At 38.4% G+C, this 13,869-nt stretch overlaps 2 protein-coding genes across 3 annotated transcripts in view; one reads left to right on the top strand and one right to left on the bottom strand.

Moving 5' to 3' along the window:
* Window positions 1–1,012: 1,012 nt before the first annotated feature.
* On the top strand, window positions 1,013–10,207 carry CUNH9orf57 (chromosome unknown C9orf57 homolog). 2 transcript variants are annotated; one of them, XM_053907812.1, is made up of 4 exons: window positions 1,013–1,140; window positions 1,682–1,740; window positions 6,768–6,890; window positions 9,774–10,207. In XM_053907812.1, exons 2-4 carry the CDS (start codon window positions 1,692–1,694, stop codon window positions 9,896–9,898), a joined length of 297 nt encoding a protein of 98 aa, XP_053763787.1. In that variant the 5' UTR covers window positions 1,013–1,140; window positions 1,682–1,691; the 3' UTR covers window positions 9,899–10,207. The 2 variants fall into 2 exon arrangements, with proteins under 2 accessions (XP_053763787.1, XP_053763786.1); XM_053907811.1 differs by having other exon boundaries at window positions 6,741–6,890.
* The window catches only part of CUNH9orf85 (chromosome unknown C9orf85 homolog), a 125,369-nt gene continuing 118,239 nt past the window's right edge, over window positions 6,740–13,869 (bottom strand). The window contains exon 4 of the transcript XR_008424147.1: window positions 6,740–6,840. The gene's annotated coding sequence lies outside the window, so the exon portion shown is untranslated. The remainder of the gene's footprint in view (window positions 6,841–13,869) is intronic.

Here is a 13,869-nt window from a genome sequence, read left to right as displayed (position 1 = left end):
GGTATAGAGATTATTTAAAAAAATAAAATACCACAGGATTTCACTCATATGTAGAATTTAAGAAACAAAACAAATGAACAAACGGGGAAAAAGGAGAGGCAGACCAAGAAAATAGACTCTTCTTTTTTAAAGACAAGGTTCAAGAATTTTTATTTATTTTTTTATGTTTATTTAATTTTTGAGAGAAAGAGAGACAGAGTACCCGAAGCGGGCTCTGCACTGACAGCAGTGAGCCCAATGGGGGTTTGAACTCACAAACCAGGAGATCATGACCCGAGCCCAAGTCGGATGCTCAACCGACTGAGCCACCCAAGTGCCCCAAGAAAATAGACTCTTAAATATAGAGTACAAACTGATGGTTACCAGAAGGGAGAGGGATAGGTGAAATACATGATAGGGATTAAGGAGTGCACTTGCGATGAGCACCAGGTGACGTGTGGGAGTGTTGAAGCACTGTATTGTACGTCAGAAACGAATATAACACTGTGTGTTAATGAACGTGAGTTTAAATAAAAAGCTTTAAAAAAAAGATATCCAACATATTGATAATGTGGTTACATTTGGGGAAGCCACGGGGTTTGGTGGGAACGTGGTCAAGTGGGATGTTACTATTCTTGGTATTTTGTTTCAAAAAGAATGCATTAATTTGGAACTAAATATTCATTTAGAAATAAACATTATTTTTTAAAATCAAATGGCTTTCTGAATACACCAACTAAGTTCTGCTATAAAGATTATATGGTATTTTTTTTTAATCAAAACCAACTAATTTATATAATGAAGAAATATATGCCCAGAAGGCTCTGTACATCTGAACTAATATATAGCATAGTAAACATAAAAATCTTTAGCCAAATTTAAAGTTAATCAGTTTAAGTGTTGACTTAGTCTTGTATTGATTTTATGAGTAAGGAACTTAAGTTCTGTAGACATAGGCGTGCTCAAGTGAAAAAGTTCCTGTCTATTTCCTTGGACTTGGATGATTTTTACTGTTTAAACTGTTTGGAATGTAGTAGATCAGGAACTTGCCTTGTTGGTTTCAGTTACAACGGACTTCATTACGTCAGAAATTTTACTCGTCATTAACCTCTAAAAAAATTCAAACCTAGGAAAATTCCCCAAAAACCTTCAAGAAGGCAGGTAGGTCATAAATGAAAAGGTCAAAAAATGCTATTTTTTAGCCAATCTATTTCTTTCCCATAATTTTAAGAAGTATTAACTACTGTTAACTATCATGTAATGTTTTACCTTATAAATATGATCATGTGCAGTGAAAGCATTAGTTTATGAGAACGCATACATAAATATTTTCCTTTAGGCTAATAGTTAGAAGGATTTTTAACAGGGTATTATTCTCTATACATTATCAATCTCATTTCATTTTTTTGTTTTTGTTGTAAGCAATTATATTTCAGGAAAGAAAGTAAGGGAGGGAATGGTATTTGGTAATAAAAAAGACAGCTAAACTTAAAATATTCTGGAACTAGAAGTTTTATGGTGAGTTTTTGATAAAGACAGTTACCTTAGTTTCCCTCTTTCATGTCTTAATGAAGAAAATAAAACTCAGCTAGTTATTTCCCTTTTTATAATAGCTAACATAAATGTGTAACTTTATTACTTCCTCCCCAGGAAAGATTTAATGTGGGATGTATCTTTCCTTCCATTTTCTTTTTTTGGCTAGAAATCAAAGAATGAGGATTGTCTTCAGTGATGTTTTTACCTTACTCTGCCTCTTGGATGGTAAGTCATTAAGAAAGCATAAATCAAAAAGAGGGGAAATTATCTAAGAGACTGCAGAATTACAATATCAGTGGAAGATGACCTTAAATAAGGTAATTAAGGTGCTTATAGCAAGGCCTGAGGAAGCACTTTTAAACAGCTAGAGCTAACACTTATTGAGCATTTATGATATGCCAGGAACTGGTTTAAACATCTCATTTGTATTAATTCATTGAACCCTCACGACAACCTATGAGTTAAGTCCTGTTATTTCCCATTTTATAGATGAGAAAACTGCACTGCTAGATGCCGGCCCCATGTTGCTATAGTTATCACTAGGCTGGAGCTAACCAAAGGAGGCTGGAAGCTGTTATAAAAAAGGCAAAGATGGGGCGCCTGGGTGGCGCAGTCGGTTAAGCGTCCGACTTCAGCCAGGTCACGATCTCGCGGTCTGTGAGTTCGAGCCCCGCGTCAGGCTCTGGGCTGATGGCTCGGAGCCTGGAGCCTGTTTCTGATTCTGTGTCTCCCTCTCTCTCTGCCCCTCCCCCGTTCATGCTCTGTCTCTCTCTGTCCCAAAAATAAATAAAAAACGTTGAAAAAAAAAATTAAAAAAAAAAAAAGGCAAAGAAAATTAATTAAATTGAATAAGCATAGACACGGGCCTTCTAGCACTTTGCCTGTTAAATGTGCTCTTCACCATCTTCCTTCATTTATAAAAGAACCAATAAAGGAGATAATAGGGCACTTCCAATTCCTTTTACAGAATTCCTAGGTCTCCTCAAATTATTTAGATATGTATGAAGGTAATACCTCCCAACAGGTATGTTCAAGCACCATCATGGGGATTCTCCCTCTAGTAAAGCGGTAAGATGATAACGAAGACAATTGCTCTATGCTGCACCCAGGGTTCTTTTAAAGTCAACAAGATTTAATGGATGAATGAGTCACCTGGGAATCTCGCCAAAATGCAGGTTGGGGTGGGGCCTGAGTTTGCACTTCCAACAAGCCTCTAAGTGATGCTGGTGCTGTTGGTCTGGAGACCACATGTCAGTAGGGAGACTCTAGAACACATCCCAGAGATAAAATTCTAAGATTGAGACTTGGAGACCATGAGGAGCAAATACTGGGGTCACCAACTGAAATGCCTAAAGTGCTTGGTCAGCTAATATCTCTCTTGCATTTTACGTCCTTATACTAGTCTCTTGTAAAAAATGTGGACAGGAGCATATGAATAGGTGAAAGACCACATGAGAACATACCCAGTGTCTTGCATACCATGAAAAATGATTTACGGAGGGGACCATGTTAATTTTGCCAGATACACAGGGAAGTTGTGAGGATAAAAGAAGAAAATTCTGCATGAATAGAAACCTTGAAGTAATGGGTGCCAGGAGGTAAGGAGTGGTTATTTAAAAGGATCATTGCTGGGGCACTCGGGTGGCTCAGTAGGTTAAAGGTCCGACTTCAGCCCAGGTCGTGATCTCACCGTTCATGAGTTCAAGCCCAGCATCGGGCTCTGGCTGACAGCTTGGAGCCTGCTTCTGATTCTGTGTCTGCCTCTCTCTCTGCCCCTCCCCAGCTCGCATTCTCTTTCTCTCTCCCTAACTCTCAAAAATAAAAATAAACACTAAAAAAATTAAAATAAAAAATATCACTATCATCATGATTATAATATATATTTAAATAACTAGATATTATTTAGAATATACCTTTAAATAATCATATGGATGCTATAATAATATAAGCAATAATATAATTATAAAAATAATTACATATAATATATTACATATTATGTAATTATATTTATATAATTTGTATTCTAGATTATTTATGTATAATAATATAATATATTTATATTTATATAATCTATATTCATATTTTTAAATAATATACTTTATATAAATATAAAGTATATATAATACATACAAATATATAAAGTATATACACTCTAGAACTTTATGTATTATATAAATATAAATATATATTTACATTTATATATGTATGTAATTTAACATATATTTATATTTATATAATATACTTACATTTTTTAATTTTGTAATTTATTTATTTATATAAATATATATAAAGTATATGTATAATATATAAATATATATAAAGTATAAAATATATATAATATAAAGTATGTATAATACATATAAACATATATAAAGTATATATACTCTAGAACTTTACATACTATATAAAGTATAAATATGAATATATATATTTATGTATGTAATTTAATATATAATATATATTTATGTAATATACGCTTATATTTTTAAGTTATATAATTTATTTATTTATATAAATATATAAAGTATATGTATAATATATAAATATATCTAAAGTATATGTATAATATATAAAAATATATAAAGTATATATAACATATAAAGTATACATAATATATAAATATATATAAAGCATATATACTCTAGAACTTTATATATTATATAAAGTATAAATATATACATTTATATTTTATATATATAACTTAAATTTATATATAATTTAGATATAAATTTACATTATAAAAATTTATATACAATATATATTTATATATTTTAAATAAATTTAAATAAATTTATTTTATTTATTTATATAATATATATTTATATACTATTTATATATGTCATATATTATGTGATTGTATTTATATAATTTATATAAATAATGTAATCTATTGGATGTTTCCTGTTAATAAATAAAGTCATAAAATAGTATAGCATACTTCAGAATTAATCATTAAGGAAACTATTCATTTTACATTTAACCCAAAGCTGTAAATTTAGTTGTCAAAGACATATATTTATGTGCTAATGTTAATAAAACCAACAATAAATTTTCAGATAAAAAAGACACTGGAATAAAGGACATGGGATCTGAGAACATATTTATAATTACTCAAGCAAATGAACAGATACAGTCAACAAAAAAGCCTAAAAGCTAAGGTTTCATCTTCAGCTGTAAATAACGTCAGAGCCAAGGTTTTAGGAAGAAGATATGGATGCTGGGTGGGGGGATTAGGAGGAGGAGGGACTATGTGAAAGGGAGGGAAAGAAGCCAGAGCAGAACTCCCCCAGGAAAACAGTCCATGGGTCTCTGGCAAGGCAGAGAAAGAGCTGTCCACCACGGAGGAGCCCCTGGCACCACAGTTCTGAGCCAGGCAGTGATCTCGAAGAGCAAGGGGTGAGACTCAGAGGTCACAAGTGCAGGAGGAAAGTTATCTCAGGCATGACTTAAAGATCCAAGCAGCCCTAGTATTCTGGGCAGGCAACTGACTCAGAATCTACTAAGAATCAAAACATCCAGAAAGAAGAGGGCAAGATCAGGACGTTTGGGATACAAAAAGGCAGGCAGCTCTAGGGACATGGGGTGCTTGCTTAGAACAAGGGCTTGAGATTCCAACAGACCTTTTTATTTTTTTATTTTTTACATTTTTTTCAATGTTTATTTTTGAGAGACGGAGCATGAGTGGGGAAGGGGCAGAGAGAGAGGGAGACACAGAATCTGAAGCAGGCTTCAGGCTCTGAGCCCTCAGCACAGAGCCCAATGCAGGGATCAAACCCACGAACTGTGAGATCATGACCTGAGCCGAAGTCAGACGCGTAACTGACTGAGCCCCCCAGGCACCCTCAACAGCCTTTTTTAAACTCCTGTCTCTGCCACTTGTACGAGCTACTTAAAATCTTGAGATTTAGTCTTCTTTCATGTGAGACTTGAGCAGTTTAGTACTGGCTTCGAAGACCTACTGTGAACAATGATGGAGCTAATGCATGTAAATTGCCTAGCAGGGTCCTTGGCATAAGCTTAGTTCTTAAGAAAATATTTGTTGATGGATTGTTGATTATGGATTGAAAGTCTGCCTCACTCAGAGAGAGAACCAACTGTGAAATTTCCAAAGTGTCTTGAGATGAGAATAGTCAACAGAGGTTAATTAGCCTCATCAGCTGACTATTTTCTCTTAAAAGTGATCTTTTCTAACCCTGAAAATGGCAGAGGGAGATGGAAAAAATACAAAGTGCAAACTGTCTAATAAACTCTTCCTTCGGGTCATCAGTGAATAAGAGTGACATGGCAATGATCTTCCTATGTTAAAAGATGAAAACTATGCACACTGAGGCAGATTTGGACTCAATTTTAGAAGAATCTTTAACAGGCTGAGGTGTTTTTAATGGTGATGAGCTCTCCATCACTAGCCAAGGCTCCCTGTAGAAATTATTATAAAGGCGCTGCCTGAATTCAATGGAACTAGTGGTCCTGAAACACTGGTCTGGACATCTATGTCCCAATCACATGCCCTCCACTGTTTCTGCATATCTACAATACAGATTTCTGAGCCTCACTTCCTATATATTCTAATACAGGTCTATAGGGGCTCTGGGAATTTGTGTTTATTGTATTTTAACTGTTTACGTAAATGAGATGCACAGTCAAATTTGGAAGCCAGTCCTCTAGATAATAGCTAGCTTCCAATCTTGCTTATGCTAAGTTTGAGAATCTCTGGGCCATTTCTGTGTAATCAAAATAAATAACATTTTAAGCCGCTGGATTTGAATGCTGGAGATAACCTGTATGTAAACATTAATCAAGCAATACACAGTCACAGAGAACCTACAATACATAGACATTGAAGTGGGGGCCGCCTAATAGTGACTATATGGCTGAAATTCAAATTTCTGGCTAAATAACTGGTTTGATTTAATTAGGTGCCGAGGAGTCGAGTAAATTTTTCCCAACTAAATTGTTTAGACCACCTGGCCTCATTTCTAATTAGTATCTGTTCGGGGTGCTTCCAATTGCATGAATGTAGCATATGCTTTGAAATTTCTCCCACTCTCGAAATAAAAATAATTTTAATTTATAGGAGTTTTTAGAATTCTTTTTTTAATTGTTGCTTACCTTTTCCAGTTGAAAATCACATTTTTTTTTTCCCTCCCCCTTTGTCTCTTCTTCTTTTTTTTTTTTTCCTTTCTGGTCATCACTTCTGTTTTGCCTTTATTTATTTATTTATCTAGTTAGTTATTTATCTTCTGTACCTGGAGGTGCTGGAGGTGTGATTTGTAGATTATGCAACCTCTCAATCCCCTTCCATGGATGTCTTTTGGATCTTGGAACCTGCAAAACAAAACCTGGTCAGTACTGCGTAAAAGAGATTCACGTGAAAGGTAAGTCTTGACACTTAAAAAATATATATATATGAAAATGACGACAGGAAAAAATCCTTATATAAAAGCAAACATCAGTAAACATTTACTGTGTGCCAGATGCTGTCCTAAGGGCCTTAACCTGGATGACATTATACCAACAAAACAATGACATGGGTTTGATCTTGTCACTACCCCCATTTTAAAGATGAGAAATCTGAGGCATTGGAAGATTAAGACATGTGCATGGTGTCACACAGCTGATGAGTATTGGAGGCAAGATTCAAATTCAAGTGAATGTCTATACTGCCTCATTCACACCACTCACATCCTCACAAAAAATTAGTAATAGTTTGCAGGGCCCTCCTAAGCACAGAGCCTGTACAAGTGCACAGGTGACATGCCTAGGAAGCCAGCCTTGTCTGCAGAGGTTAAAGGGTAAGTGCAAACGTCCAAACGATGACAACATTAGAAGAAAATACCGAAGAAGACTGAAAGAGAGGAGGCCTCTTGAACATCCAAAAGACCTACGTTGTAAAGGAAATGAAAGATAAATTTGAATACTTCAATATTTTAAGACCTATAAAATGAACGACAACCCCCAAATTTTAAAGATAAAGAATAAACTGGATGAAAATAGTTGGAATATAAATAACAGAAAAAAAGATTCCAGTGATAATTTAGATTAGGTTAGCAATTTTTTAGACAATTTGGGAATTTCCATTGAAATTTTAAATGAACACAGCCTTCTACAAAGCAATTGTATTTCTTGATATCTACTGCAGCAAAATATTCACATGTAACACAAAAAAGAATGATTATCAAGGTTATCCCTCAATATTATATTTAATTGTAAAGTAATGGAAATGACCTAAATGTTTATCTACGGACGAAGTGTACTTCAAACTATGATGCAAGGATGCCTGGGTGGTTCAGTTGGTTGAACATCAGACTCTTGATTTCAGCTCAGGCCATGATTTCAGCGTTGTGGAATCAAGCCCTGTGTCGAGCTCTGCCTTGGGTGTGGAACCTGCTTAGGATTCGCTCTCCCTTTCCCTCTGCTCCTCTCCCCAGATTGGGTACTGTCTCTCTCAATAAACAAACAAATAAACAAACTGAGATGTATATTCAGGCTATGGAATGCTATGCAACACTTACATGAACTAGATCCCTTTGTTAACATGGGAACAATCTCTAAGACATTCTTGAGCAAAAGAAAGGCAGTTGCAGAACAGTAGGCATGGAATACCAACCGTGAATAAACATCTCCACAAGGCAAAACTCTAAATTCCTCTATGGAGTTGGAAGGAGAAAAGAAAAAGTTAGAGATCAAAGTTAGTTGGGAGAGAGGAAGAGAACTTGGGGGTCCCACGTGATGGGTTTTGGTATTAAGAGGGTTATTTGTGCTTATTCAGTCCACTCTCTAAGCCCCGTGTTCCCTCTGGCTCATGCCTCTGCCGGTCAGAACCCCTTCCTTCTAGAAGGGGAGAGGTACCAGGGACCCCTGGAGCCATGAGATGCTGGCTCCCGGTGATTGCTCTTGTCTTTCAAAACGTGGACACACACTCACTCATCAAGGCAGCTGAACTTCAGAACAAGTGCCAAAGGTCTCTGCACATGAGTCTGGAGGCTGATGTGTCAAAATATTGACAATGGCTCTTGACCGGTCAAGGACCTAGTCTGACTCCAGTGTCGTGGGCACAGCAGTTTCCTAACTTGCAAATTTTGTCGTGAAACAAATAGAACTGGAACACTTTGAGAGCTTTATTAACAGGGTTTCTCACCCTTGACACTATTAACACTTTGGCAGGATAGTTCATTGTTATGCAGGGCTATATTATGGACCGTAGGAGGTTTAGCATGTCACTCCACGCAACTATGATCTTCCAAGTTGTAACAACAAAAATGTTTCTGGGCATTATCTACTGTCCAGGGGGTGGGAGGCAAAATTGCCCCTGGTTGAGTGACTACTGTTTTGAGAAGTTTCCAACCATCACACGTTTGGCTGCCTTTGGGGAACTGCTCCTTCGTGTTCTCCCTTCATACACGTGGAAGATGGTGGGGGTGGGGGGGAGGCTGGGCAGGATTACAGGACAACACTATCCCTTATTTTGCACTTGTGTTTATTTTTCACATTTTGTGCAGTGAACATGCATTACTTCCAAAATCAGGGTGAAAATTAAACGAAGTCAAGGACACACTTCCCTTTCTGAGAAGCACTTACACATCCAAATGATCCTTCTGTGGATTAAGCCCTTTGAATAACTCATGACCTGGGTTAAGCTGGGGAATGATAATGGAAGCTAACACTTCAGAAAGTTTTACAAGTCAGTGGCAATTGCATGGGTTTTATCATCTGAAATTGAAAGCTATTTTGCTTTCAAATTTGAAAGCTACTGTATTGCAATGTAGCTAACTAGAATACATTTAGGTGGGAGTTCTTAAAGACAAAATGTATCTTCATAAACCTAGAAGTTTTGCTTTGTCTTTGTTTCTTTGTTTGTTTGTTTGTTTGTTTGTTTGTTTTTGAGAGAGAAAGAGAGCCCACGGGAGAGGCACAGAGAGAGGGGAACAGAGGATCTGAAGTGCACCCTGTGCTGACAGCAGAGAGCCCAAAGCAGGGCTCAGACCCACAAACCCTGAGATCATGACCTGATCCGAAGTCAGATGCTTAACCGACTGAGCCACCCAGGAACCCTGTTACTTTTTTTTTTTTTTAACCTGTTAGTTTGAAGCATCTAAGTCAGGTAGGTTGCACTTCACAAGGAATTTCCTTACCCCTACCCCCCCCCCCCCACATGGGGCTTGAACCCCATGATAGATTTACAACCCCAAGATAGATTTGCATGTTGTACTGACTGGGCCAGCCGGGCACCCCAACCCTACCTCTTTTGTTTCCCTCAGGTGGAATTCAGTGGTATTCCATTCAAGGTTGCACAGAGACCCAAGATGAGTGCTTCAAGAGAGTAACAAAGCCTTCTGGAATTCTCTCTACTCACTGTTGCCTTTATTCCTTGTGCAATCTTTGAGCCAGTGGCCCATTTCCAAGTTGTTTGATCAACTGCCTCAGAGTCTGATCTGGTCATCACAAGACAACAGGCTGCCATTAATCCACCCTCTGCAAAACACCTCCTATCTCTGCAGGTCATACGAGTTGTGGTCTAAAACCAGTTCTGGTTTTCAAGGTGCCCCCCTTCTTCCCCACCACCTCCAACTTCTCCCAGAAACATCCTTTTTCAACACTATGTCTCTCCTCTCCTCTTTCTGCTCAGTTCCCTTTCTGGTGACTTCAAAGCTACAAAGAAGTAAAAACGTATTTCCCTGAGGCAAATAATGCATATCGTCTCTAGTTTACTGGTTTCCTTAAATATTTCCGCATTCCGAAATACAGTTACAAATAGATTGTATCACAAGATACCAAGGGACCTCAGAATGTTCATTTGACTTCCAAAGCAAACTGCCTTGTTTTGGGGGAGTAATTTATGGCATAGGAGGAACTGATTTAACAAATTCCATAGGAAAAATAAGTCACAAATAAGAAAACCAGGCCTGTGAGATCTATGAACCCAAATGCAAAGAGCTCTGGCAGGTGTATCTTCTTTTCCGTTCTTTCTTTTTTTTTTTTTTTTAATGTTTATTTATTTCTGAGAGAGAGAGACAGAGTGCAAGCAGGGGAGGGGCAGAGAGAGAGGGAAACACAGAATCCAAAGCAGGCTCCCGGCTCTGAGCTGTCAGGAGGGAGCCAGATGCGGGGCTCGAACTCAAGAACTGTGAGATTATGACCTGAGCCAACATCCCACGCCTAACCAACTGAACCACCCGGGCGCCTACACTTATTTTTCCGGTCCGTATTTGGATCTGTCCAAATGCTGGATTTCCACACCATAGCCACGTCTCCGTGCTTTGGCTCTTCTAACATTGGCAGGCGAAGCAATTCATTTTGAGCAAAGAACAGGTGCCCATCCACAAGGAATGTTAAAGGACTGTGAATATACTTTGGCCTCCATATTGTACCACATATTCAATTATTCTCACTCAGTGCTCTACTTAAGCTGCCTCCAAGTTACTTCATTTAAAATGTTAAAGTTGTTTTTCTCTGTGTTTTCAGGAGTTTGAGAAATCCAAATGGTAAATAATAAATCGCCACAAAACCTTCTTTGTTGTCTTTTCCTCAGAACCTAAAGCAGTATCTCACATACAGCTGGCCATCAATAAATGCTCTTCTATACCCTTTTAAGAAAAAGAAGTGTAAAAAAAAACAGCGGGGGCACCTGGGTGGCTCAGTCGGTTGAGCGTCCAACTTCAGCCCAGGTTCTGATCCCACGCTTTGTGGGTTCCAGCCCCACATCGGGCTCTGTGCTGACGGCTCAGAGCCTGGAGCCTGCTTCAGATTCTGTGTCTCCCTCATGCTCTGCCTCTCCTGCACTCTGTCTCTGTCTCCCAAAAATAAATAAACATTTTTTAAAAATTTATAAAAAAAAAAAAAGCCCAAGGATTTAGACCATATTTATGAACTAAAGAAAAAGTTTCTTCATCCTAAGATTTAAGTTCATTTGCCATTATTCTGTCACTTTACACATTAGCCACATTGTTAAACAGATTGGTGAACTTCATGGAGACATGACTTTTAGTTGTTTTTTTATACATAATGTTATTTACCCAATGTCACAGGAGGAAACAAATGACAAGCTCAGACAATTGGTGACTAGCTCCATAAAGCTTCCCAAACTTAACTTGAAATCCCAGTGATGTAACGAGAAGAAAAGAAGGAAGCAGGTACCCTTTTTTTGTGCCACTAACTGGGCATTGACCTTGGCAGGTCACCTTGGAGTCTCTGTACTTCATCCTCCTCACATACAAAATGAAAAGGATTGGATCACATAATCTCTCAGATCCCTTCAAGTCCCCATACTTTATGACTTGACATTGACTCCTCTGGTGCTGAAGGTCTAGGAGACAGACCCTGGTTACATGGTCAGCACTCCTGTAGCACAGTGGAGTCCAGGAAACCTAAAGGAGAAATGGAAGTCATGACAAGCAGTGACCATCACTGGAGCACTTGACTGCCTGCATGCCAACATGACCCAAAAGTCACATAGAACAAAAATAATTTTCACATCCTTGATGTGGTATGCTGAACGATGCCTCTCCAGAGATGCCCACATTCTAATCCCTGGAAGCTGGGAATATGTTATGTTATGATGGCAAAGGGGACTTTGTAGATGAGCTTAGAGATTTTGAGATTAGATTCTCCTGGATTTATCTGGGTGGGCCCAATGCAATCACAAGGTCTTTATAACAGGGAAGTAGGATGGTCAGAGAGGGATTTGCAGACGCTCCACGCTGGCTTTGAACATGGAGAAAGGGGTCACAAGCCAAGGAATGTGGGCAACCTCTAGAAACTGGAAAAGTCAAGACAACAGATTCTCCTCTAGAGTTTCCAGAAGAAACAAAGCCCTGCAGACACATTTTCAACCTCTAACACCCATAATGGTAAGATAAATTTGCTTAAAAAAATTTTAGAGGGGTGCCTGGGTGGCTCAATTGGTTAAGTGACCGACTTCGGCTCAGGTCATGACCTCATGGTTGGTGAGTTTGAGCTCCTTGTCGGGCTATGTGCTGACAGCTCAGAGCCTGGAGCCTGCTTCGGATTCTGTGTCTCCCCCTCTCCCTACCCCTCCCCTGCTCACACTCTGTGTCTCTCGGTCTCTCAATAATAAATAATTGTTAAAAAAAATTTTAGAGATAAGTGACATGTAACATATTCATTTTAGGTGTGAAACATAATTATTTTATATTTGTGTGTATTACAAAATGATCACCACCATACATGTACCTTAACATCCAACACTATACACAGTTACAGAACATCTGCTTTCTTTTTACATGATTTGTTATAGTATTTGTCATGGGAAACAAATACATTTGATCACGCACAGGATGATATGGTGTCTCCCCTCCGCCCAAGGTTTACACACCCAACACTTGGTTTACATGAATCTGATTTCAAGAGAGGTATCTCAGTGTCCTATTATGTCCCTTTCATCCTAACAATTTCTCAGTCATGATTTCCCTTGAAACACACAGATGGCCTATAGACATGTGATCACATCTTTCCAGCCTACGCCTCCCACTCAAGCCTCTATCCATTCAAGATAAAAGTTTATTCTTTGCTTATCCCTCACACCTAAAGACAAAGTGATAGCCTGATTTTTATCAGTTTATAAGACATCAGACTGAGGGGTCAATGGATCTGAGGACCTCGCTTGATCCTCTGAATACGAGGTTGGCTTCCTTGTTAATAACATTCTTTCCTGCAACTGAAAAAGAAGCTTCAGTGGTGAATGCCCCATAATTTACTTATGAGAAAAGCCTTTGCAATCAATCAACTGGGGGCATATGGAAGATGTGGCAGGGAAGAGACGGAATTTATTCCATTAGCAGAGGAGGGATAGGATGTTTTGTCCTGCTGGCACTCAGTTTCAAGATTTTCAGAAGTTCCTGTGAGAACACTTTATAAGTGAGATGGCCACTGCTGTCTTCCCCAGTATACTGATGAGGAGTCTGAGGCCCCATAGCTCATAGGTGGCGGGGGGGGGGGGGGGGGGAGGCTTGTGGTGTGATGTACTATGTGATCTTCTCTCCATCACAAATGCCAGGCCCCGGGGGAGCCATAGAAGCAGACAAGAAGCTGAGCCAGCGTGATGATACAACTGACTCCTTGGCACAGCTGTATGAGACACAAGACTTGGGGGTCTCTGAAAGAAGCATAAGAGTGAAGAAATAGAAGGAAATGGGATGGTTGATGACTGACCTCTTGAGTTTCCAAAGCAACTCTGAGTCTGACTCAGGACTTTGGACAGAAAGAAAAATTTCATTAGATGACAATGGGAAAAATCCAGAGCCCTGAATGTTGCACGCTATGTCCACAGGCAGTCATCTTTTTTTGTTTGTTTTAATTTTCTTCAGTAGAGGACTCCATGTGCTGATACTTTTCTGG

The sequence above is a fragment of the Panthera pardus genome, unplaced genomic scaffold (genome assembly GCF_024362965.1).
Source record: "Panthera pardus isolate Hobbes unplaced genomic scaffold, ASM2436296v1 HiC_scaffold_20, whole genome shotgun sequence".
Lineage (NCBI taxonomy): Eukaryota > Metazoa > Chordata > Mammalia > Carnivora > Felidae > Panthera > Panthera pardus.
Note: the sequence above shows the minus strand (reverse complement) of the source record. Positions and strands in the feature narration are given on the sequence as shown.

Bases quoted from the DNA above. Each gene is read 5' to 3' on its own strand.
- CUNH9orf57 (XM_053907811.1), top strand. From the start codon at position 1,692: ATGAGGATTGTCTTCAGTGATGTTTTTACCTTACTCTGCCTCTTGGAT. The intron at 1,741-6,740 runs GTAAGTCATTAA...TTATTTATCTAG, and splicing joins CTTACTCTGCCTCTTGGATG to TTAGTTATTTATCTTCTGTA. The intron at 6,891-9,773 runs GTAAGTCTTGAC...TGTTTCCCTCAG, and splicing joins AAAAGAGATTCACGTGAAAG to GTGGAATTCAGTGGTATTCC.